This window comes from Scyliorhinus canicula, chromosome 23, assembly GCF_902713615.1.
Source record: "Scyliorhinus canicula chromosome 23, sScyCan1.1, whole genome shotgun sequence".
Lineage (NCBI taxonomy): Eukaryota > Metazoa > Chordata > Chondrichthyes > Carcharhiniformes > Scyliorhinidae > Scyliorhinus > Scyliorhinus canicula.
The window spans coordinates 19,997,244-20,020,631 of NC_052168.1; the positions used below are offsets into that span (position 1 = coordinate 19,997,244).

Genomic DNA, 23,388 nt, shown 5'->3' on the forward strand with positions numbered 1-23,388 from the left:
GGGGCGGCAGCTCAACACGAATGTGCGGAGACTGCTCAATGTTATCATGATGCCGGCAGTGGAGGGGGAGGCGGAGATAATGATGGCGCTGGACGCAGAGAAAGCGTTTGATAGAGTTGAGTGGGGGTACCTGTGGGAGGTGATGGAGAGGTTTGGATTTGGGGAGGGATTCATCAAATGGGTGAGGCTGCTTTACGCGGCGCCGATGGCGAGTGTAGTCACAAATGGAAGGAGATCAGAGTATTTTAGGCTCTATCGTGGGACCAGGCAGGGGTTTCCCCTGTCCTCCCTGCTCTTTGCACTGGCGATTGAACCGCTGGCCATGGCGTTGAGGGAGTCAGGGAAATGGAGGGGTCTGGTGCGGGGTGGGGAGGAGCACCGGGTATCGCTGTATGCGGACAACCTGCTGTTATATGTGGCGGACCCAGAGGGGGGAATGCCGGGGGTGATGGAGCTGTTAGCGGAATTTGGGGGCTTCTCGGGCTATAAGCTAAACTTGGGAAAGAGCGAGGTATTTGTAGTGCACCCGGGAGATCAGGAGGAGGGAATTGGGAGGCTCCCCTTCAGGAGGGCAGTGAAGAGTTTCAGGTACCTGGGGGTGCAGGTGGCCAGGAGTTGGGGGGCTCTTCATAAGCTTAACTTCACCAGACTAGTGGAACAGATGGAGGAGGAATTTAAAAGGTGGGACATGGTGCCGCAATCGTTGGCGGGTAGAGTGCAATCCGTCAAAATGACGGTTCTCCCGAGGTTCTTGTTCCTCTTCCAGTGCTTGCCCATCTTTATCCCTAGGGCCTTTTTTAAAAGGGTGATCAGCAGCATCATGGGATTTGTTTGGGCGCATGGCACCCCGAGGGTGAAGAGGGTCTTCTTGGAGCGGAGTAGAGATGGGGGGGGGCTGGCGTTGCCCAACCTCTCAGGGTACTACTGGGCGGCCAACGTGTCGATGGTTCGTAAGTGGGTGATGGAGGGGGAGGGGGCAGCATGGAAACGGATGGAGAGAGCGTCCTGTGGGGATACAAGCCTGGGGGCCCTGGTAACGGCGCCGTGGCCGCTCCCTCCCACGAGGTATACCACGAGTCCGGTGGTGGCGGCTACCCTCAAGATTTGGGGGCAGTGGAAGCGACATAGGGGAGAAGTGGGGGGCTCAATGGAGGCTCCGTTAAGGGGGAACCATAGGTTCATCCCGGGGAACATGGATGGGGGAATTCAGGGATGGTATAGAGCGGGCATTAGACAGCTGAGGGACCTGTTTATCGACGGAAGGTTTGCGAGCCTGGGGGAGTTGGAGGAGAAATTTGGGCTCCCGCCGGGAAATATGTTTAGATATCTTCAGGTAAAGGCATTTGCTAGACGGCAGGTGGAGGGATTCCCTGCGCTCCCGGCGACGGGGGGGTGAGTGACAGGGTGCTTTCGGGGGTCTGGGTCGGGGAGGGGAAGATATCCGATATCTACAAGCTTATGCAGGAGGTGGAAGAGGCGTCAGTAGAGGAGCTGAAAATGAAGTGGGAGGGGGAACTGGGGGAACAGATCGAAGACGGGACATGGGCTGATTCCCTGGAGAGGGTAAATTCTTCCTCCTCGTGTGCGCGGCTTAGCCTCATCCAATTCAAGGTGCTGCATAGGGCCCACATGACTGGGACGAGGATAAGTAGGTTCTTTGGGGGTGAAGATAGGTGTGTCAGGTGCTCGGGGAGTCCAGCGAACCATGCCCATATGTTCTAGGCATGCCCGGCATTGGAGGAGTTCTGGAAGGGGGCGGCGAGGACGGTGTCAAGGGTGGTGGGATCCAGGGTCAAGCCAGGATCGGAACTCGCGATCTTTGGGGTTGCAGTGGAGCCGGGTGTGCAGGAGGCGAAAGAGGCCGGTGTGCTGGCCTTTGCGTCCCTAGTAGCCCGCCGAAGGATTTTGCTGCAATGGAAGGACGCGAGGCCCCCAAGCGTGGAGACCTGGATCAATGACATGGCTGGTTTTATTAAGCTAGAGAAGGTCAAATTCGCCCTGAGAGGATCGGTACAAGAGTTCTTTAAACGGTGGCAACCTGTCCTCGACTTTCTGGCTCAACGATAGGGTACTGGGACAGTAGCAGCAGAAACGCGGGGGGGAGTTGATTATGTTTGCTTATTTTATTTAAATTTGATTTATTAAATTTTAATTTATGGTTAAGTTCTCTTCTTGGGGGGGTGGGGGGAGTGTGATACATGTGATGTTACAGTTTGGGGGGGAATTGGGGGTGTTATGGGGCTGTTAGTTGCATATTACTGCTTGTTGCTATACTTGTTGTTATATTTTTATATTTTCTGTAAAAAATTCCAATAAAAATTATTTTAAAAACAACAATTGGCCTGTTATTTGACCATTACGAGGCCTGTTAAACTCCACTGCAGCATTCAAACATTGGGCAGATGCTGGTTATGCTGCAGCAGCTGCTGAGACATCAGCCATTAGTTTCTTCATCTTGGCAGGGTCCACAGATTTGTTGCTGGAGGTGGCCACGTGTTCAATGTTGCCTTCAAACTCTTCACAAAACTTTGCTACGTTGGTGCCAGACCCCTCCATCCATGGCACTGAGCACAGGTATACACTCCCGTGATTCAAACATTTTGGTGTTTACACCTATCAGCCTTCTTCTGAAGCCGAGCCCATTGACGTTCCTCATCTGAGTACTCAGAGCTAATGTCCTCCAGCAAACTGCTATCTGTGCTATCCTTGCCCCCTGCCCTAGTTCCTGAGCTGTTACGGCCAGTGTCACACCATGTGCACGTCGCGTCTCTATCCACATTGTTCCCGGTACCTCAGTTGGTGGCAGCAAGTGGGTGATTGAGTCTTTGTTTCACTGCCTTCGTGTCTTCCTCCATTTCCTGGCCAGCTTTGCAGTTCTTGGGTCTCTGAAAGGAACAAAAAGGCAAGTTTACAGTTGTTGTGAGAGGTGTTGAGAAAACAGGAGGTGCAACTTATCTTTGGGACATTTTCTAAGTCTCCTACAGTGAAGTCGGACACATGAATCCTGTGCAATACATCCCAGAAAAGTGGAGTTGAGACTCCAGCAGAGACCTTATTGAATTATAGAACAGGATTGAACGGATTAAGTCCTATGGGTGGGCACGGTAGCACAGTGGTTAACACTGTTGCTTCACAGCTCCAGGTACCAGGTTCGATTCCCCGCTGGGTCACTGTCTGTGCGGAGTCTACATCTTCTCCCTGTGTCTGCGTGGGTTTCCTCCTGGTGCTCCAGTTTCCTCCCACAAGTCCCGAAAGACGTGCTGTTAGGTGAATTGGACATTCTGTCTCCCTCAGTGTACCCGAACAGTGTGGCGACTGGGGAATTTCACAGTAACTTCATTGCAGTGTTAATGTAAGCCAACCTGTGACAATAAAGATTATTAAAAGATTATTCCATGTCGCAAATCCCGGGCTTCTGCTCCCAAGCGGTGAATGGGTCAAACTGATCAGGTTCCACACTGGGGTCGGACCCTGCCGTAACAACCCCTTCCTTTGGGGGCACCATGACTCACTCTTGTGCAACCGTGGTGAAGCACACACCATGGTGCAGATAATGGACAAGTGCCTGACCTGCGTTTCACTGCCCTGCACCAGGCTACTGAGGAAGCTGCCAACTTTCACATCCCGCTGTTCAGCAGTGGATACGCTATGTTACGACCCCCTAGGCCAGTACGCGGTCAATTCCATCCCCACTTTACTCAGAGTCGCAGCACAATTAAAATTAACAATTAATTCAGCACAACATCGTGGGCCGAAGGGCCTGTACTATGTTGTACAGTTCTATGTTGTTCTAATTCTCAGAAAATACCCAAAGTCTTTAGTCTCTGGTTGTCCAATAAATACATTCACCAGGTTTGTAAATGTAAACACAATTAATTTTTATTAATAATAGCAATTGTGAGGAAAGATGCAGTAAATACAACTGGTTTAACTATTATCTAATTCCTAACCCCTACTCTTTAACTCTCCCACCCCCTCCACACACACACACACACATCTCTGTTTCATACAGATGCCTTCTAGCTCACCTTCCTTCAGTCTAGGTCTTCAGTTTGAGGTTTCTGCTTTGAGTCTGTAATGGATTTCACTGTAGATTCATCCAAGTCTCAAAAACGTCTCTGTTGGTCCAGGAAATAGCAGGTTGGCAGCATTTCTGGAGAAAGAGAGATACAGCAGTTCACAGCTTCTTCTCTCTGCATCCAGGACCTGCCTGTCCCTTCCTGGGTTCTCTGAAACCATCCCACACGGGTAGGACCCAATCACCACCTGTCGCCGGGCAGAATACGGTCCTGGGCCAATCCATTGGTCACCAGCCAACCAATCGAACTGAATCCCTCCGAACTCCCGGGTGCCAGAAAGTCTGAGTTCTGCAGTTCAGCAGCTAAATTTCCAATAGCACGGCGTAATATTCTGCAACTTTGGAGTTCTGCACTTCCTCTGCTCGAATTAAATTTTTATGTCCATTACACATCCATGGATCAAAATTATGTCCACAAAGTAAAAGAAATGGGAAATAAGGGAAACAACAGGAAGGGTCTTCTTGATACTAGTAATAATAATACTCAGACAACTCAGAGTTAGAGTCTTGCCAACATTCTGATCAACGGCCTATCCCTGCTACCATTTCCAGGGTTTATCCACCCCCTTCCTCCTTGTCCCAGAGTATCCCTCTTACCATTTCCGGGGTTTTATCCACCCCCTTCCTCCTTGTCCCAGAGTATCCCTGCTACCATTTCCAGGGTTTTATCCACCCCCTTCCTCCTTGTCTCAGAGGTTTGATCCCTGGTCTGTGCTCTTTTCACTCCTGTGGGGGCAGTTCCGGTAAAGCTGTCAAAGTCATCTCGGAACAGCTCTGATGAACTGCACCTGAAACATTAACTCAGTTTCTCTCCACAGATGCTGCCTGGCCTGCTGAGGTTTTTCAGCATCCTTTGTTTTTATTTTACAGGAGTTTTTCCTGAATGCTTGCCGTGCTGGCATCGATAAGGACACCGGTGTTTGTTCGATGGTCCTCTCACTGAATTAGGAGGATGTCACCTCGCCCAGTCCAAGAGGATTTGGTCACTTGTGTAACCAGAGAGCTGGGGGTTCCTGGGAATGATATTTTTTAACATTTTTATTTGGCTTTTAAATTTTTTACATTTTATAGATAAAACACAACAAGGCAAAACATCAAGAACAACAGAAACTCCCCACACCCCACTCCACTAACCAACACCCCAATAACTCAAAGAAAAACCTCCCCCATCTCTATCCCCCCTCCCCCAACCTCCACTCCAACTTCGGGCAGGACCAGAGCACGTACATGATTGGCTGGGCCCCTGCCACACCGTTCACAAATGTCCTCCACCCCCTCAAACAGCCGGCTCATCCTCGACTTCGTCAGGGGCACTCTGTGCACCACCCTTAACTGTATCAACCCCAGCCTCGCACACCAGGTTGGCATTCACCCTCCGCAGCCGCTGACATCACAACCCCTCCTCCAGCACCATCCCCAGCTCCTCTTCCCCTCCTCCACATACAGGGGCTGGTTTAACACAAAGCTAAATAGTTGGTTTTACAGCAGACCATGGCAGTCCAGCAGCGCGGGTTCAATTCCCATACCCACCTCCCCGAACAGGCGCCGGAATGTGGTGACTAGGGGCTTTTCACAGTAACTTCATTTGGAGCTCACTTGTGTCAATAAGCAATTTTCTTTTCATTTCATTTTCACTTGGCCTTAATCATAGAACATAGAACATAGAACAGTACAGCACAGAACAGGCCCTTCGGCCCTCAATGTTGTGCCGAGCCATGATCACCCTACTCAAACCCACATATCCACCCTATACCTGTAACCCAACAACCCCCCCTTAACCTTACTTTTATTAGGACACTACGGGCAATTTAGCATGGCCAATCCACCTAACCCGCACATCTTTGGACTGGGGGAGGAAACCGGAGCACCCGGAGGAAACCCACGCACACAGGGGGAGGACGTGCAGACTCCACACAGACAGTGACCCAGCCGGGAATCGAACCTGGGACCCTGGAGCTGTGAAGCATTTATGCTAACCACTATGCTACCCTGCTGCCCAACTCCGTATCCTCCTCTAAATTCTCCCATAAATCGGTGAGATGACCCCCCCTTCCAGCCCCATCACCGACATCACCCCCTCCATCAACGAGGAAGGCGGTGTCACTGAAGTTGCGAAACATTCTTTGCAAAATCCCACACCTGCATCTACCTAAAGGCCATGCTGGAATCCCAAACATCTGCGTCAATTCCTCGAACTGGCAAACTGCCCTTCCATAAATAAGTCCTTAATTTCCATCAGCCCCTCGCTTCTCCCATCCCCGAAACCGAGCGTCCAGTCTCGCTGGCTCAAACAAATGATTCTCTCGGATCGGCATCAGCCTCGGCCCCGCCTCCAATTTAAAATGCTGCTGAAACTGCCCGCATATCTTCAGCGTGGCCACCACCACCGGACCGCCCAAATATTTCTCTGGGTCAAACAGGAACGGCGCCATTGCCAGCGGCCACAGCCCCAACCCCCTACAAGAGCCTGCCTCCACCCTCACCCACATTGCCTCCGGCTCCCTACCCCAGTCTCACACCTTCTCGGAGTTCGCTGCCCAATAATAACACTTCAAATTCGGAAAAGGCAAAAACCCCCTGAATTCCTAGGGATTCATGACCAGGAGTGAGGAGAAATAAAATAAACAGTTCCTGTGGAGCAATAAAAATCATGGAGTTACAAAGTCACAGTGATCAAGGGGAATGATTGGATTGGTAAATATTGGTAAATATTGGCATAATGAGAACTTCTATTTGTGTTTTTTTCCAGCGTGACTTCAACAAGGGACACTATGATGTACAGCGTGGAATGCATGCGTGACTACATGTGAGTAAGGATTCCGAGCCAGAAAACCATTGTCCAGAAATATTGTAGAGAGCAAGTGTCATTATAGCCAACAGCAACATCCTCCTACACCCACCGTCCCACTCCTGGTCTCCTCTGAGGCACACCACCCAGTCAGTGAGTGAACTGCTCATAAACAATAATCCTTTTAATCGAATAAAACTTTCCAAGCTACTTGGTAGGAACACTAGGAAACAGAATGTTTCACCTTAAAGGCAGTATCTTACAGGAGGAGAGAGAGGGAGAGAATCGGGGAGATTAACAGAAAGGATTCTGAAGCTCAGGGGTCGGGCAGCTGATGGCACGGCCTCCAATGCTGGAGCGATTGAATTCAGGGAGCATAAGACAGCAGAATTCGAGGAACGCAGATGTCTGGGAGGGTTGTCGGGCTATAGGGCTGTAGGTGTTACAGAGATAGGGAGGTGGAGGCGAAGCCACAAAAGGGTCTGAAAACAAGGATGAACATTTTAAAACCCAAAGCGTTGTTTAATGGGGCCGGCAGAGGTCAGCGAGATCGGGGGCAGCACAACAGGACTTTGAATCAGGACATGGGCAGCAGAGTTCTGGTTTTATGAAGGGTAAGTCATGCTTAACAAACTGGCTTGAGTTCTTTGGGAACATAACCAGCAAGGTGGATAATGGGAAACCTGTGGATGTGGTATATCCAGAGTTTCAGAAGTCATTTGACAAGGTGCCACATAAAAGACTGATCCAGAAAGTGCGATCTCAGGGGATTGTGGGTAGGGGACTAGATTGGATTGAGGATTGGCTGACTGACAGAAAGCAGAGGGTGTTCAAGCTTCCAGGCTGCTGCAGAGTAAAGGAGCCAAGAGTTCTGCTTCTCCATAAAACACCTTTATTTCTTTGACCCAACTTCACACACAAATCTCCACCAAGCAGTGCCACCGATAACACCTTTATATATCACTGATTTCTTTTCGATAATTGACATTAAATTAGCATTTAATTGGAAGGTCTGTTAACCCATTCCTAACAGTGGGTTGGAATAAATGGGACCTTCTCTAGCTGGTGAACTGTAACTAGTGGAGTGTCGCAGGGGTCAGTCATCAGACCTCCACTATTTGGAGGTCTGCAAGCAGGGACAGAGTGTAATATAGCAACATTTCAAACGATACTAAAATAGGTGGGAAAGCAGGCAGTGAAGAGGAGATATAGATTTTACAGATGGCTATAGATAGAACATAGAACATAGAACGATACAGCGCAGTACAGGCCCTTCGGCCCTCGATGTTGCACCGACATGGAAAAAAAAACTAAAGGCCATCTAACCTACAGGTTAAGAGATTGGGCCAAAATCTGGCAGATGGAGTTTGATGTGGATAAGTGGGAGGTTATCCAATTGTCAGGTGAATTATTATCCAAATGGGAAGAAGATTCAAAATGCGTCTGGGCAGAGGGTGTCTTTGTTCATGAATCACAGAAAGCCTGTATGCGGGTACAGCATGTAATTAAAAAGGCAAATGGAATGTTAATGTTTATTACAAGAGGACGAGTATCAAAATAGAGAAGTGTTGTTGCAATTGTATAGGGTGTTGGTGAGACCACATCTGGAGTATTATGTGCAGTTTTGGTCTCCTTATTTGAGGAAGGATATGGTGGCATTGGAGGCAGTTCAGAGGAGGTTCACCAGATTGATTCCGGGGATGAAAGGGTTGAAGTAGGAGGAGAATTTAAACACTTTGGGCTGAAACTCGCTGGAGCTCAGAAGCATGAGAGGGGATTTGATTGAGGTATGTGAAATACTAAGAGGGATTGATAAAGTAAACGTAGATCAAATGTTCCCCCTTGTGGGGCAATCTAGAATGGGAATTCACAGATACAGGTTGAGAGGCGGTAGATTTAGAACTGTGATGAGGAGGAACTACTTCTCGCAGAGGGCGGTGAATTTGTGGAACTCGCTGTCCCGAAAGATGTGCTTTTTCGGTAATTTGGACACTCGAACAGGTGCCGGAGTATGGCCACGAGGGGCTTTTCACAGTAACTTCATTGCAGTGTTAATTAATATAAGCCGACTTGCGACAATGAAATTTACTAGCATTATAATACTCAGAACAAGATGGTCAGGGTTGTATGTCTCAGGACTTGACTAATTAACTAGACTGACACTGCAGTGCACTACTGAGGGAGTGCTGCACTGTCAGAGGGTCAGTACTGAGGGAGTGCTGCACTGACAGAGGGTCAGTACTGAGGGAGTGCTGCACTGTCAGAGGGTCAGTACTGAGGGAGTGCCTCACTGTCAGAGGGTCAGTACTGAGGAAGTGCTGCACTGTCAGAGGGTCAGTACTGAGGGAGTGCTGCACTGTCAGAGGGTCAGTTCTGAGTGAGTGCAGCTCTGACAGAGGGTCAGTACTGAGGGAGTGCTGCTCAGTCAGAGGGTCAGTAGTGAGGGAGTGCCGCATTGTCAGAGGGTCAGTACTGAGGGAGTGCCGCTCTCTCAGAGGGTCAGTACTGAGGGAGTGTTGCACTGTCAGAGGGTTAGTACTGAGGGAGTGCAGCACTGTCAGGGTCAGTACTGAGTGAGTGCTGCACTGTCAGAGGGTCAGTACTGAGGGAGTGCTGCACTGTCAGAGGGTCAGTACTGAGGGAGTGCTGCACTGTCAGAGGGTCAGTACTGAGGGAGTGCTGCACTGTCAGAGGGTCAGTACTGAGGGAGTGCTGCACTGTCAGAGGGTCAGTACTGAGGGAGTGCTGCACTGTCGGAGGGTCAGTACTGAGGGAGTGCCTCTCTGTCAGGGTCAGCACTGAGGGAGTGCTGCACTGTCAGAGGGTCAGTACTGAGGGAGTGCTGCACTGTCGGAGGGTCAGTACTGAGGGAGTGCGTCACTGTCAGAGGGTCAGTCCTGAGGGAGTGCTGCACTGTCGGAGGGTCAGTGCTGAGGGAGTGCCGTACTGTCAGAGGGTCAGTACTGAGTGAGTGCCGCTCTCTCAGAGGGTCAGTACTGAGGGAGTGCCTCACTGTCAGAGGGTCTGTACTGAGGGAGTGCTGCACTGTCAGGTGGCAGTACTGAGGGAGTGCTGCACTGTCAGAGGGTCAGTACTGAGGGAGTACTGCACTGTCAGAGGGTCAGTACTGAGGGAGTGCCGCACTGTCAGAGGGTCAGTACTGAGGGAGTGCTGCACTGTCAGAGGGTCAGTACTGAGGGAGTGCTGCACTGTCAGAGGGTCAGTACCGAGGGAGTGCTGCACTGTCAGAGGGTCAGTACGGAGGGAGTGCTGCACTATCAGAGGGTCAGTACTGAGTGTGTGCTGCACTGTCGGAGGGTCAGTCGTGAGGGAGTGCCGCACTGTCAGAGGTACAGTTCTGAGGGAGTGCCACTCTGTCAGAGGGTCAGTTCTGAGGGAGTGCTGCACTGACAGAGGGTCAGTACTGAGGGAGTGCCGCACTGTCAGAGTGTCAGTTCTGAGTGAGTGCAGCTCTGACAGAGGGTCAGTACTGAGGGAGTGCTGCACTATCAGAGGGTCAGTTCTGGGTGAGTGCAGATCTGACAGAGGGTCAGTACGGGGGGGTGCTGCACTGTCGGAGGGTCAGTACTGAGGGAGTGCTGCACAGACAGAGGGTCAGTACTGAGGGAGTGCCGCACTGTCAGAGGGTCAGTACTGAGGGAGTGCCGCACTGTCAGAGGGTCAGTACTGAGGGAGTGCAGCACTGTCAGGGTCAGTACTGAATGAGTGCTGCACTGTCAGAGGGTCAGTACTGAGGGAGTGCTGCACTGTCAGAGGGTCAGTACTGAGGGAGTGCTGCACTGTCAGAGGGTCAGTACTGAGGGAGTGCTGCACTGTCAGAGGGTCAGTACTGAGGGAGTGCTGCACTGTCAGAGGGTCAGTACTGAGGGAGTGCTGCACTGTCGGAGGGTCAGTACTGAGGGAGTGCCTCTCTGTCAGAGGGTCAGCACTGAGGGAGTGCTGCACTGTCAGAGGGTCAGTACTGAGGGAGTGCTGCACTGTCGGAGGGTCAGTGCTGAGGGAGTGCCGTACTGTCAGAGGGTCAGTACTGAGTGAGTGCCGCTCTCTCAGAGGGTCAGTACTGAGGGAGGGCCTCACTGTCAGAGGGTCTGTACTGGGGGAGTGCCGCACTGTCAGAGGGTCAGTACGGGGGGGTGCTGCACTGTCGGAGGGTCAGTACTGAGGGAGTGCAGATCTGACAGAGGGTCAGTACTGAGGGAGTGCTGCACTGTCGGAGGGTCAGTAGTGAGGGAGTGCCGCATTGTCAGAGGTTCAGTTCTGAGTGAGTGCCGCTCTCTCAGAGGGTCAGTACTGAGGGAGTGCCTCACTGTCAGAGGGTCAGTACTGAGGGAGTGTTGCACTGTCAGAGGGTCAGTACTGAGGGAGTGCTGCACTGTCAGAGGGTCAGTACTGATGGAGTGCTGCACTGTCAGAGGGTCAGTACCGAGGGAGTGCTGCACTGTCAGAGGGTCAGTACTGAGGGAGTGCTGCACTATCAGAGGGTCAGTACTGAGTGTGTGCTGCACTGTCGGAGGGTCAGTCGTGAGGGAGTGCCGCACTGTCAGAGGTACAGTTCTGAGGGAGTGCCGCTCTGTCAGAGGGTCAGTTCTGAGGGAGTGCTGCACTGACAGAGGGTCAGTACTGAGGGAGTGCCACACTGTCAGAGAGTCAGTACAGAGGGAGTGCCGCACTGTCAGAGGGTCAGTACTGAGGGAGTGCTGCACTATCAGAGGGTCAGTTCTGAGTGAGTGCAGATCTGACAGAGGGTCAGTACTGGGGGGTGCTGCACTGTCGGAGGGTCAGTACTGAGGGAGTGCCTCACTGTCAGAGGGTCAGTACTGAGGGAGTGCTGCACTGTCAGAGGGTGAGTACTGAGGGAGTGCCGTACTGTCAGAGGGTCAGTATTGAGTGAGTGCCGCTCTCTCAGAGGGTCAGTACTGAGGGAGTGCCTCACTGTCAGAGGGTCAGTACTGAGGGAGTGCTGCACTGTCAGAGGGTCAGTACTGAGGGAGTGCTGCACTGTCAGAGGGTCAGTACTGATGGAGTGCTGCACTGTCAGAGGGTCAGTACTGAGGGAGTGCCGTACTGTCAGATGGTCAGTACTGAGGGAGTGCAGCACTGTCAGAGGATCAGTTCTGAGTGAGTGCAGATCTGACAGAGGGTCAGTACTGAGGGAGTGCTGCACTGTCGGAGGGTCAGTAGTGAGGGAGTGCCGCATTGTCAGAGGTTCAGTTCTGAGTGAGTGCCGCTCTCTCAGTGGGTCAGTACTGAGGGAGTGCCTCACTGTCAGAGGGTCAGTACTGAGGGAGTGTTGCACTGTCAGAGGGTCAGTACTGAGGGAGTGCTGCACTGTCAGAGGGTCAGTACTGATGGAGTGCTGCACTGTCAGAGGGTCAGTACCGAGGGAGTGCCGCTCTGTCAGAGGGTCAGTACTGAGGGAGTGCCGCACTGTCAGAGAGTCAGTACAGAGGGAGTGCCGCACTGTCAGAGGGTCAGTACTGAGGGAGTGCTGCACTATCAGAGGGTCAGTTCTGAGTGAGTGCAGATCTGACAGAGGGTCAGTACGGGGGGGTGCTGCACTGTCGGAGGGTCAGTACTGAGGGAGTGCTGCACAGACAGAGGGTCAGTACTGAGGGAGTGCCGCACTGTCAGAGGGTCAGTACTGAGGGAGTGCCGCACTGTCAGAGGGTCAGTACTGAGGGAGTGCTCCACTGTCAGAGGGTCAGTACTGAGGTAGTGCCTCACTGTCAGAGGGTCAGTACTGAGGGAGTGCTGCACTGTCAGAGGGTCAGTACTGAGGGAGTGCCGTACTGTCAGATGGTCAGTACTGAGGGAGTGCCGTACTGTCAGATGGTCAGTACTGAGGGAGTGCAGCACTGTCAGAGGATCAGTTCTGAGTGAGTGCAGATCTGACAGAGGGTCAGTACTGAGGGAGTGCTGCACTGTCGGAGGGTCAGTAGTGAGGGAGTGCCGCATTGTCAGAGGTTCAGTTCTGAGTGAGTGCCGCTCTCTCAGAGGGTCAGTACTGAGGGAGTGCCTCACTGTCAGAGGGTCAGTACTGAGGGAGTGCTGCACTGTCAGAGGGTCAGTACTGAGGGAGTGCTGCACTGTCAGAGGGTCAGTACTGATGGAGTGCTGCACTGTCAGAGGGTCAGTACCGAGGGAGTGCTGCACTGTCAGAGGGTCAGTACTGAGGGAGTGCTGCACTGTCAGAGGGTCAGTACTGAGTGTGTGCTGCACTGTCGGAGGGTCAGTAGTGAGGGAGTGCCGCACTGTCAGAGGTACAGTTCTGAGGGAGTGCCGCTCTGTCAGAGGGTCAGTTCTGAGGGAGTGCTGCACTGACAGAGGGTCAGTACTGAGGGAGTGCCGCACTGTCAGAGAGTCAGTACCGAGGGAGTGCCGCTCTGTCAGAGGGTCAGTACTGAGGGAGTGCCGCACTGTCAGAGAGTCAGTACAGAGGGAGTGCCGCACTGTCAGAGGGTCAGTACTGAGGGAGTGCTGCACTATCAGAGGGTCAGTTCTGAGTGAGTGCAGATCTGACAGAGGGTCAGTACGGGGGGGGTGCTGCACTGTCGGAGGGTCAGTACTGAGGGAGTGCTGCACAGACAGAGGGTCAGTACTGAGGGAGTGCCGCACTGTCAGAGGGTCAGTACTGAGGGAGTGCCGCACTGTCAGAGGGTCAGTACTGAGGGAGTGCTCCACTGTCAGAGGGTCAGTACTGAGGTAGTGCCTCACTGTCAGAGGGTCAGTACTGATGGAGTGCTGCACTGTCAGAGGGTCAGTACTGAGGGAGTGCCGTACTGTCAGATGGTCAGTACTGAGGGAGTGCCGTACTGTCAGATGGTCAGTACTGAGGGAGTGCAGCACTGTCAGAGGATCAGTTCTGAGTGAGTGCAGATCTGACAGAGGGTCAGTACTGAGGGAGTGCTGCACTGTCGGAGGGTCAGTAGTGAGGGAGTGCCGCATTGTCAGAGGTTCAGTTCTGAGTGAGTGCCGCTCTCTCAGAGGGTCAGTACTGAGGGAGTGCCTCACTGTCAGAGGGTCAGTACTGAGGGAGTGCTGCACTGTCAGAGGGTCAGTACTGAGGGAGTGCTGCACTGTCAGAGGGTCAGTACTGATGGAGTGCTGCACTGTCAGAGGGTCAGTACCGAGGGAGTGCTGCACTGTCAGAGGGTCAGTACTGAGGGAGTGCTGCACTGTCAGAGGGTCAGTACTGAGTGTGTGCTGCACTGTCGGAGGGTCAGTAGTGAGGGAGTGCCGCACTGTCAGAGGTACAGTTCTGAGGGAGTGCCGCTCTGTCAGAGGGTCAGTTCTGAGGGAGTGCTGCACTGACAGAGGGTCAGTACTGAGGGAGTGCCGCACTGTCAGAGAGTCAGTACAGAGGGAGTGCCGCACTGTCAGAGGGTCAGTACTGAGGGAGTGCTGCACTATCAGAGGGTCAGTTCTGAGTGAGTGCAGATCTGACAGAGGGTCAGTACTGGGGGGTGCTGCACTGTCGGAGGGTCAGTACTGAGGGAGTGCCTCACTGTCAGAGGGTCAGTACTGAGGGAGTGCTGCACTGTCAGAGGGTGAGTACTGAGGGAGTGCCGTACTGTCAGAGGGTCAGTATTGAGTGAGTGCCGCTCTCTCAGAGGGTCAGTACTGAGGGAGTGCCTCACTGTCAGAGGGTCAGTACTGAGGGAGTGCTGCACTGTCAGAGGGTCAGTACTGAGGGAGTGCTGCACTGTCAGAGGGTCAGTACTGATGGAGTGCTGCACTGTCAGAGGGTCAGTACTGAGGGAGTGCCGTACTGTCAGATGGTCAGTACTGAGGGAGTGCCGTACTGTCAGATGGTCAGTACTGAGGGAGTGCAGCACTGTCAGAGGATCAGTTCTGAGTGAGTGCAGATCTGACAGAGGGTCAGTACTGAGGGAGTGCTGCACTGTCGGAGGGTCAGTAGTGAGGGAGTGCCGCATTGTCAGAGGTTCAGTTCTGAGTGAGTGCCGCTCTCTCAGAGGGTCAGTACTGAGGGAGTGCCTCACTGTCAGAGGGTCAGTACTGAGGGAGTGTTGCACTGTCAGAGGGTCAGTACTGAGGGAGTGCTGCACTGTCAGAGGGTCAGTACTGATGGAGTGCTGCACTGTCAGAGGGTCAGTACCGAGGGAGTGCTGCACTGTCAGAGGGTCAGTACTGAGGGAGTGCTGCACTATCAGAGGGTCAGTACTGAGTGTGTGCTGCACTGTCGGAGGGTCAGTCGTGAGGGAGTGCCGCACTGTCAGAGGTACAGTTCTGAGGGAGTGCCGCTCTGTCAGAGGGTCAGTTCTGAGGGAGTGCTGCACTGACAGAGGGTCAGTACTGAGGGAGTGCCGCACTGTCAGAGAGTCAGTACAGAGGGAGTGCCGCACTGTCAGAGGGTCAGTACTGAGGGAGTGCTGCACTATCAGAGGGTCAGTTCTGAGTGAGTGCAGATCTGACAGAGGGTCAGTACTGGGGGGTGCTGCACTGTCGGAGGGTCAGTACTGAGGGAGTGCCTCACTGTCAGAGGGTCAGTACTGAGGGAGTGCTGCACTGTCAGAGGGTGAGTACTGAGGGAGTGCCGTACTGTCAGAGGGTCAGTATTGAGTGAGTGCCGCTCTCTCAGAGGGTCAGTACTGAGGGAGTGCCTCACTGTCAGAGGGTCAGTACTGAGGGAATGCTGCACTGTCAGAGGGTCAGTACTGAGTGAGTGCCGCTCTCTCAGAGGGTCAGTACTGAGGGAGTGCTGCACTGTCAGAGGGTCAGTACTGAGGGAGTGCGGCACTGTCGGAGGGTCAGTACTGAGGGAGTGCTGCACTGTCAGAGGGTCAGTACTGAGTGAGTGCGGCACTGTCGGAGGGTCAGTACTGAGGGAGTGCCGCACTGTCAGGTGGCAGTACTGAGGGAGTGCTGCACTGTCAGAGGGTCAGTACTGAGGGAGTGCGGCACTGTCGGAGGGTCAGTACTGAGGGAGCGCTGCACTGTCAGAGCGTCAGTACTGAGGGAGTGCTGCACTGTCGGAGGGTCAGTACTGAGGGAGTGCCGCACTGTCAGGTGGCTGTACTGAGGGAGTGCTGCACTGTCAGAGGGTCCGTTCTGAGGGTGCTGCACTGTCAGAGGGTCAGTACTGAGGGAGTGCTGCCCTATCAGAGGGTCAGTACTGAGGGAGTGCCGCACTGTCAGAGGGTCAGTACTGAGGGAGTGCTGCACTGTCAGAGGGTCAGTACTGAGGGAGTGCGGCACTGTCGGAGGGTCAGTACTGAGGGAGTGCGGCACTGTCGGAGGGTCAGTACTGAGGGAGTGCTGCACTGTCAGAGGGTCAGTACTGGGGGAGTGCTGCACTGTCGGAGGGTCAGTACTGAGGGAGTGCTGCACTCAGAGGGTCAGTACTGAGGGAGTGCCGTACTGTCAGAGGGTCAGTATTGAGTGAGTGCCGCTCTCTCAGAGGGTCAGTACTGAGGGAGTGCCTCACTGTCAGAGGGTCAGTACTGAGGGAATGCTGCACTGTCAGAGGGTCAGTACTGAGTGAGTGCTGCACTGTCAGAGGGTCAGTACTGAGTGAGTGCGGCACTGTCGGAGGGTCAGTACTGAGGGAGTGCCGCACTGTCAGGTGGCAGTACTGAGGGAGTGCTGCACTGTCAGAGGGTCAGTACTGAGTGAGTGCGGCACTGTCGGAGGGTCAGTACTGATGGAGCGCTACACTGTCAGAGGGTCAGTACTGAGGGAGTGCTGCACTGTCAGAGGGTCAGTACTGAGGGAGTGCGGCACTGTCGGAGGGTCAGTACTGAGGGAGTGCCGCACTGTCAGGTGGCTGTACTGAGGGAGTGCTGCACTGTCAGAGGGTCCGTTCTGAGGGAGTGCTGCCCTATCAGAGGGTCAGTACTGAGGGAGTGCCGCACTGTCAGAGGGTCAGTACTTAGGGAGTGCTGCACTGTCAGAGGGTCAGTACTGAGGGAGTGCAGCACTGTCGGAGGGTCAGTACTGAGGGAGTGCTGCACTGTCGGAGGGTCAGTTCTGGGGGAGTGCTGCACTGTCGGAGCGTCAGTACTGGGGGAGTGCCGCACTGTCAGTGAGTCAGTACTTCGGGAGTGCTGCACTGTCAGAGGGTCAGTACTGAGGGAGTGCTGCACTGTCAGAGGGTCAGTACTGAGGGAGTGCGGCACTGTCGGAGGGTCAGTACTGAGGGAGTGCTGCACTGTCGGAGGGTCAGTACTGGGGGAGTGCTGCACTGTCGGAGGGTGAGTACTGGGGGAGTGCCACACTGTCAGAGGGTCAGTACTGAGGGAGTGCTGCACTGTCAGTGGTTCTGTCTTGTAACTGCGAACCCAGCTGTCCTATGAAGTGAATTTTAGAGAGCGAGAGAATTCTCTAAGAGCAAGGGAATTCTTCCCTGCAATGAACTAATGTTTAACTATCAACCAGCTCCTAAAAACGGATCATCTGTATATTATCACAATGCTCCTTACTGGATGTTGCTGTGCACCAATTGGCATTGTTACAGTGACTGCACTTCTTAAGCGCTCATTGGCTGTAAAGTGCTTTGGTATCTGTAGCTGAGGTGCTAAAAGGCCCCATGTAGATATGGGTTCTTCCTTTCAAACAGTGTTGGAATCCAGGGCATTGGTTTCCCTCCCCTAGTTAATGCCCCAGTTAATTGTTGCATATCTACTCCACACCGGCTCCCCCAGCACAGACTGCTGATCAAACCCGACACCTCACACCTGTACAGCCCAGCGCTGCACTCACACACTCGGCTCTGAGGAACCGTGACAACGCTGACTACAGAATGGTGGCCTGTCCCAACCTGTGCCCGTTAAACTTCCAAATGTCACAACTTCCCAGAACTCTTCCTCCAGGTGCCAGGCCCGAAGAGGGCGTTGTCCACCATGGACCCCCATCGGATTGCTCCATGATCACCCATGGCAAAGTGCTGCAGTGGTTTGCTGTGGCCCTCTGCAGTGTGGCTGACCAGGAAACTCTCCAACTCTTACCGCCAGCCATCAGGTGGCCTGGGAAGGCTGATAAACAACAGGTTGGTCAACACACCTTCCAGGCCATCGTGTCCTGAAGTGGGACAGGGGTAAGATCGCAACGAGCTGACAAGACATTCTGCTCCTCGCACTAACATTGCCTTTTTGCTTTGTCCTTTCAGTGATGATCTTCTGGGGTACCTTGGCAGCATAGTGTTGGCACCAGAGTTCAGACGCTGGGAGGTGGACAGCGCCAGCGAGCGCCTACAAGTAGAGAGAGAGATAGCATACCGTCAGCCGCAGATCAGTGAGTCAGAGTGACTGGGAAAGGGATTTCTGTCAGAATGTCACTGGGTCAGGAGGGGGACGATGCCTTACACACCAACCATTCACCTTCAGACATTGGGAGTTGTGGGCGCATTAACGCAGTGTCACACAGGAGGGCATTGAAATTGAGAATGAGGTCTTTTAATTATCACCTCTAACTGGGTCTTTATATTTAACCACACTCGCAAGATCTGCCAGCTCTCGTTGCTGATGGCAGGTGTCTGTCTCCATTCCCCAACACCAATGTCATTCACCTCTGAAAGATTCAGCATGAACAGAGGCCACAAGTTCATTCTTTTTTAATTTTCCATTTTTTTTCAATGAAGAGGCAGTTTAATGTGGCCAATCCATCTACACTGCACATCTATGGGGTTGTGGGGGTGAGACCCACTCAGACACGGGGAGGATATGGAAACTCCACACGGACAGCGACCTGTGGCTGGGATCGTACCCGGGTCCACGGCGCCGTGAAGCAGCAGTGCCAACCACTGCGCCACCGTGCTGCCCCATCAAGTTCACTGTCTCAGCTCAACTCAGCATCTCCTCATTCTCATGAGGCTGAGGGAACAATGACAATCCCACTGCTCTCTGGAAACACTCTCTCAATCACTGACCCCACATAGCGTCTTAATGCAGCCAATTTGCCAGAAACTCCTCCAGATTAAATGAGCACAGGTCCAATAGCTCAGCTCAGTGATAGGTCACGTCACTGCGCTCACAAGCAGATTCTAGCTGTGATCAGGTTGTGGTGAGTCTCTGCTCTGCTCCCACTCTGGGTCTCTGCTCTGCTCCCACTCCGGGTCTCTGGTCTGCTCCCACTCCGGGTCTCTGCTCCCACTCCGGGTCTCCTTCCATCCGGGTCTCTGCTCCCACTCCGGGTCTCTGCTCCCACTCCGGGTCTCTGCTCCCACTCCGGGTCTCTGCTCGCACTCCAGGTCTCTCCTTCCACTCCGGGTCTCCTTCCACTCCGGGTCTTTGCTCCCACTCCGGGTCTCTGGTCTGCTCCCACTCCGGGTCTCTGCTCCCACTCCGGGTCTCTGCTCCCCTCCCACTCCGGGCCTCTGCTCCCACTCCGGGCCACTGCTCCCACTCCGGGTCTCTGCTCCCCTCCCACTCCGGGTCTCTGCTCCGACTCCGGGTCTCTCCTCCCACTCCGGGTCACTCCTCCCACTCCGGGTCACTGCTCCCACCAGGTCTCTGCTCCCCTCTCACTCCGGGTCTCTGCTCCCCTCCCACTCCGGGTCTCTGCTCCCACTCCGGGTCTCTACTCCCACTCCGAGTCTCTGCTCCCCTCCCACTCCGGGTCTCTGCTCCCACTCCGGGTCTCTCCTCCCACTCCGGGTCTCTGGTCTGCTCCCAATCTGGGTCTCTGCTCTGCTCCGACTCCGGGTCTCTCCTCCCACTCCGGGTCTCTGCTCCCCTCCCACTCCAGGTCTCTCCTTCCACTCCGGGTCTCTGCTCCTCTCCCACTCCGGGTCTCTGCTCCCACTCCGGGTCTCTGCTCCCCTCCCACTCCGGGTCTCTGCTCCCAATCCGGGTCTCTGCTCCCACTCCGAGTCTCTGCTCCCCTCCCACTCCGGGTCTCTGCTCCCAATCCGGGTCTCTGCTCCCCTCCCAATCCGGGTCTCTGCTCCCCTCCCAATCCGGGTCTCTGCTCCCCTCCCAATCCGTGTCTCTGCTCTCCTCCCACTCCGGGTCTCTGCTCCCACTCCGGGTCTGCTCTCCTCCCACTCCGGGTCTCTGCTCCCACTCCGGGTCTGCTCTCCTCCCACTCCGGGTCTCTGCCCTCCTCCCACTCTGGGTCTCTGCTCCCACTCCGGGTCACTGCTCGCCTCCCACTCCGGGTCTCTGCTCCTACTCCGGGTCTCTGCTCCCACTCCGGGTCACTGCTCGCCTCCCACTCCGGGTCTCTGCTTCCCTCCCACTCCGGATCACTGCTCCCACTCCGGATCACTGCTCCCAATCCGGGTCTCTGCTTCCCTCCCATTCCGGGTCTCTGCTCCCCTCCCAATCCGGGTCACTGCTCCCAATCCGGGTCTCTGCTCTCCTCCCGCTCCGGGTCTCTGCTCTCCTCCCGCTCCGGGTCTCTGCTCCCCTCCCACTCCGGGTCTCTGCTCTCCTCCCACTCAGGGTCTCTGCTCTCCTCCCACTCAGGGTCTCTGCTCCCACTCAGGGTCTCTGCTCCCACTCCGGGTCTCTGCTCCCCTCCCACTCCGGGTCTCTGCTCCCACTCCGGGTCTCTGCTCTCCTCCCGCTCCGGGTCTCTGCTCCCACTCCGGGTCTCTGCTCTCCTCCCGCTCCGGGTCTCTGCTCCCACTCCGGGTCTCTGCTCCCACTCCGGGTCTCTGCTCCCACTCTGGGTCTCTGCTCCCCTCCCACTCTGGGTCTCTGCTCGCCTCCCACTCCGTGTCTCTGCTCCCACTCCGGGTCTCTGCTCTCCTCCCACTCCGGGTCTCTGCTCCCACTCCGGGTCTCTGCTCCCACTCCGGGTCTCTGCTCCCAATCCGGGTCTCTCCTCCCACTCCGGGTCTCTGCTCTCCTCCCGCTCCGGGTCTCTGCTCCCCTCCCAATCCGGGTCTCTGCTCCCCTCCCAATCCGGGTCTCTGCTCTCCTCCCGCTCCGGGTCTCTGCTCTCCTCCCGCTCCGGGTCTCTGCTCTCCTCCCACTCCGGGTCTCTGCTCTCCTCCCACTCCGGGTCTCTGCTCTCCTCCCACTCCGGGTCTCTGCTCTCCTCCCGCTCCGGGTCTCTGCTCCCACTCCTGGGGCGGAATTCTCCGACTCCTCGCAGGAATTAAACAAATTCTAGCTTTAGGTAGAATCGTACAGCACAGAATGTGACCATTTGGCCCAACTTGTCGTGCCGACACTTTGAAAAAGCTGTTCAATTAGTCCATCCCCCCTCCTCTTACCCCATAGCCCTGCCATCATTTGTCTAATTCTCCAGTTAGCTGTGAGTTTGTATGGAAAGAGAGGGCGGGAGGGTTAGGGGCGAGAGGGTTAGGGGTCAGAGAGTTAGGGGTGGGAGAGTTAGGGGTCGGAGCGTTCGGGGTCGAAGGGTTAGGGGTTGGAGGGTTAGGGTTCGGAGGAGAGGGTGGGAGGGTTAGGGCGGAGGAGAGGGTGGGAGGGTAGGGGTGGGCGTGATAGGGGCGGGAGGTTTAGGGGTCTGAGGGTTGAGGGGTCGGAGGAGAGTGTGGGAAGGTTAGGGTGGGAGGGTTAGGATTAGGAGGTCGGAGGAGAGAGTGGGAGGGTTAGGGGTTAGGGGTGGGAGGGTTAGGGGTCGAAGGGTTAGGGGTCGGAAGGTTAGGAGATCGGAGGAGAGGGTGGGAGGGTTAGGGTGGGAAGGTTAGGGTTAGGAGGTCGGAGGAGAGAGTGGGAGGGTTAGGGGTTGGGGTGGGAGGGTTAGGGGTCGAAGGGTTAGGGGTCGGAAGGTTAGGAGATCGGAGGAGAGGGTGGGAGGGTTAGGGTGGGAAGGTTAGGGTTAGGAGGTCAGAGGAGAGGGTGGGAGGGTTAGGGGTTGGAGGAGAGGGTGGGAGTGTCGGAGGAGAGGGTGGGAGTGTTAGGGGCGGGAGGGTTACGGTTAGGCGGTCGGAGGAGAGGGTGGAGGGTTGGGTCGGAGGAGAGGGTGGGAGGGTTAGGGCTGGGAGGGTTAGAGTCAGGGGTCGGAAGAGAGGTGGGAGGGTTAAAGGTCAGGGGTCGGAAGAGAAGGTGGATGGGTTAGGGGTCGGAGGGTTCGGGTCAGGGATCAGAGTGTTCGGGTCAGGGGTCGGAAGAGAGGGTGGAAGGGTTAAGGGTGGGAGGGTCAAGGGTTGGAGGGGAGGTTGGGAAGGTTAGGGTCGGGATGATTAGCACTCTTTCCAAAAGGCTGATGTGAGGTTGGTTTGATAGATTCTAATGCTTTTTTGAAAACAAATCATGTGAATTCCTTTGACAGGGGTTGTGGAGAACCTGCACGCGGCTGCCTATCGTAACACACTCTGTAACCAGCTCTACTGTCCTGACTTCATGCTGGGTCAGTTCACCTGCGAACAGGTGAGACCCCGGAGGCCAAACTCCATTGCCGATCAAAACTGGAACTCGCTGCCTGTCCCCAACCTTGAACAGCCCTGGAACAGTGTGGGATAGGCTTGATGGGCCAACTGGTCTCGTCCTGTCCACCAATTTCAGATCTTCCTGACCGGATTTTATCTTATTTCATGGATAGATTTCACAATGAATTGATGTCAGAATGTTGTCATGTTTCCTTTCAACTTGGGAGGGGGAATGTCAAACTTATCCCCATATTTTCATTCAGGGTTTTTTTTAAATTCCTGCTGGAATTTTAAAATTCCTGTTTCCCTTCTCATAGAAATCATCAGGAAACAAAGAATGGGCTTCGAAATTTTAGTTCCAGTGCAATGCCAGGTTTGTTGGCTGCATGTCCCAACGACCGGTGGATCATATCAAACAGCACACCCCTTCGCTGTTCACAAGAGTACTGACTGCACTCAACCAGCCCATGCTTGTAAAGTCCGAACTTCGTGTCTGACGCTAGGTGCAATTCTGCGATTTGACAGCACTTGCTAAACAATCCTGAATGCGCTGTGAATTGCACGAACGACCATTCTAAGATGATCAGTTGGCCCTCAGTGTGACTCACCTACACTCGCTGGAAGCTGCATATGTTCATCCGCAGGGACCAGTCCTTTGCAGGCAAAAGGAACATGTCCAGGCAGCAAACCTTTTTTCAATTATACAAAAGCATGGGAGTGGGGGGTGGCATTAGTTCCTTGGTGGATTCTCCCTGGCAACACCTAAGCCAATCAGCATCGACTTGCCAACCAATCCGCACCTTTTTACAATGCATGTATAAATTTGTGCTCCCTTTGAAATTTGGCATTCTGCTATCTGTCCTGATGAATACAAGCCAAAACAATTTGACAACACGTCCCTTCTTTTCAATAAAACGCAAAACGAGGAATTTTAAGCAGAGGCTTGAATCGCAGCGGACGTTTTATTCTAGACTCAGGCTTCTGATCGGTGTTGTTTTGGTTTCAGAAATTAATTTCCTCTCGTCTGAATTTGTAGTGAAATTTAATCCAGGCTGAGGTGATGTGAGAGGATGGGATGTGGGATACCTTACTGAAGGAGGGGCACACTGCGTTGGAAGCAGTTTCGAGAATGTTCACCGGGCTGAAATGACGGTGTTTGTCTTATGAGGACAGATGGAGCAAAGGGCAGCTGTGGTTAGCATT

General features: G+C 54.1%; 1 protein-coding gene across 1 annotated transcript in view; it reads right to left on the reverse strand.

The window, feature by feature from the left end:
• The window catches only part of LOC119956635 (cytochrome b-c1 complex subunit 2, mitochondrial-like), a 185,365-nt gene that overhangs the window by 82,155 nt on the left and 79,822 nt on the right, over nt 1-23,388 (reverse strand). The window contains exon 6 of the mRNA XM_038783975.1: nt 17,992-18,094. Within this exon, the coding sequence (XP_038639903.1) occupies nt 17,992-18,094 (103 nt within the window). The remainder of the gene's footprint in view (nt 1-17,991; nt 18,095-23,388) is intronic.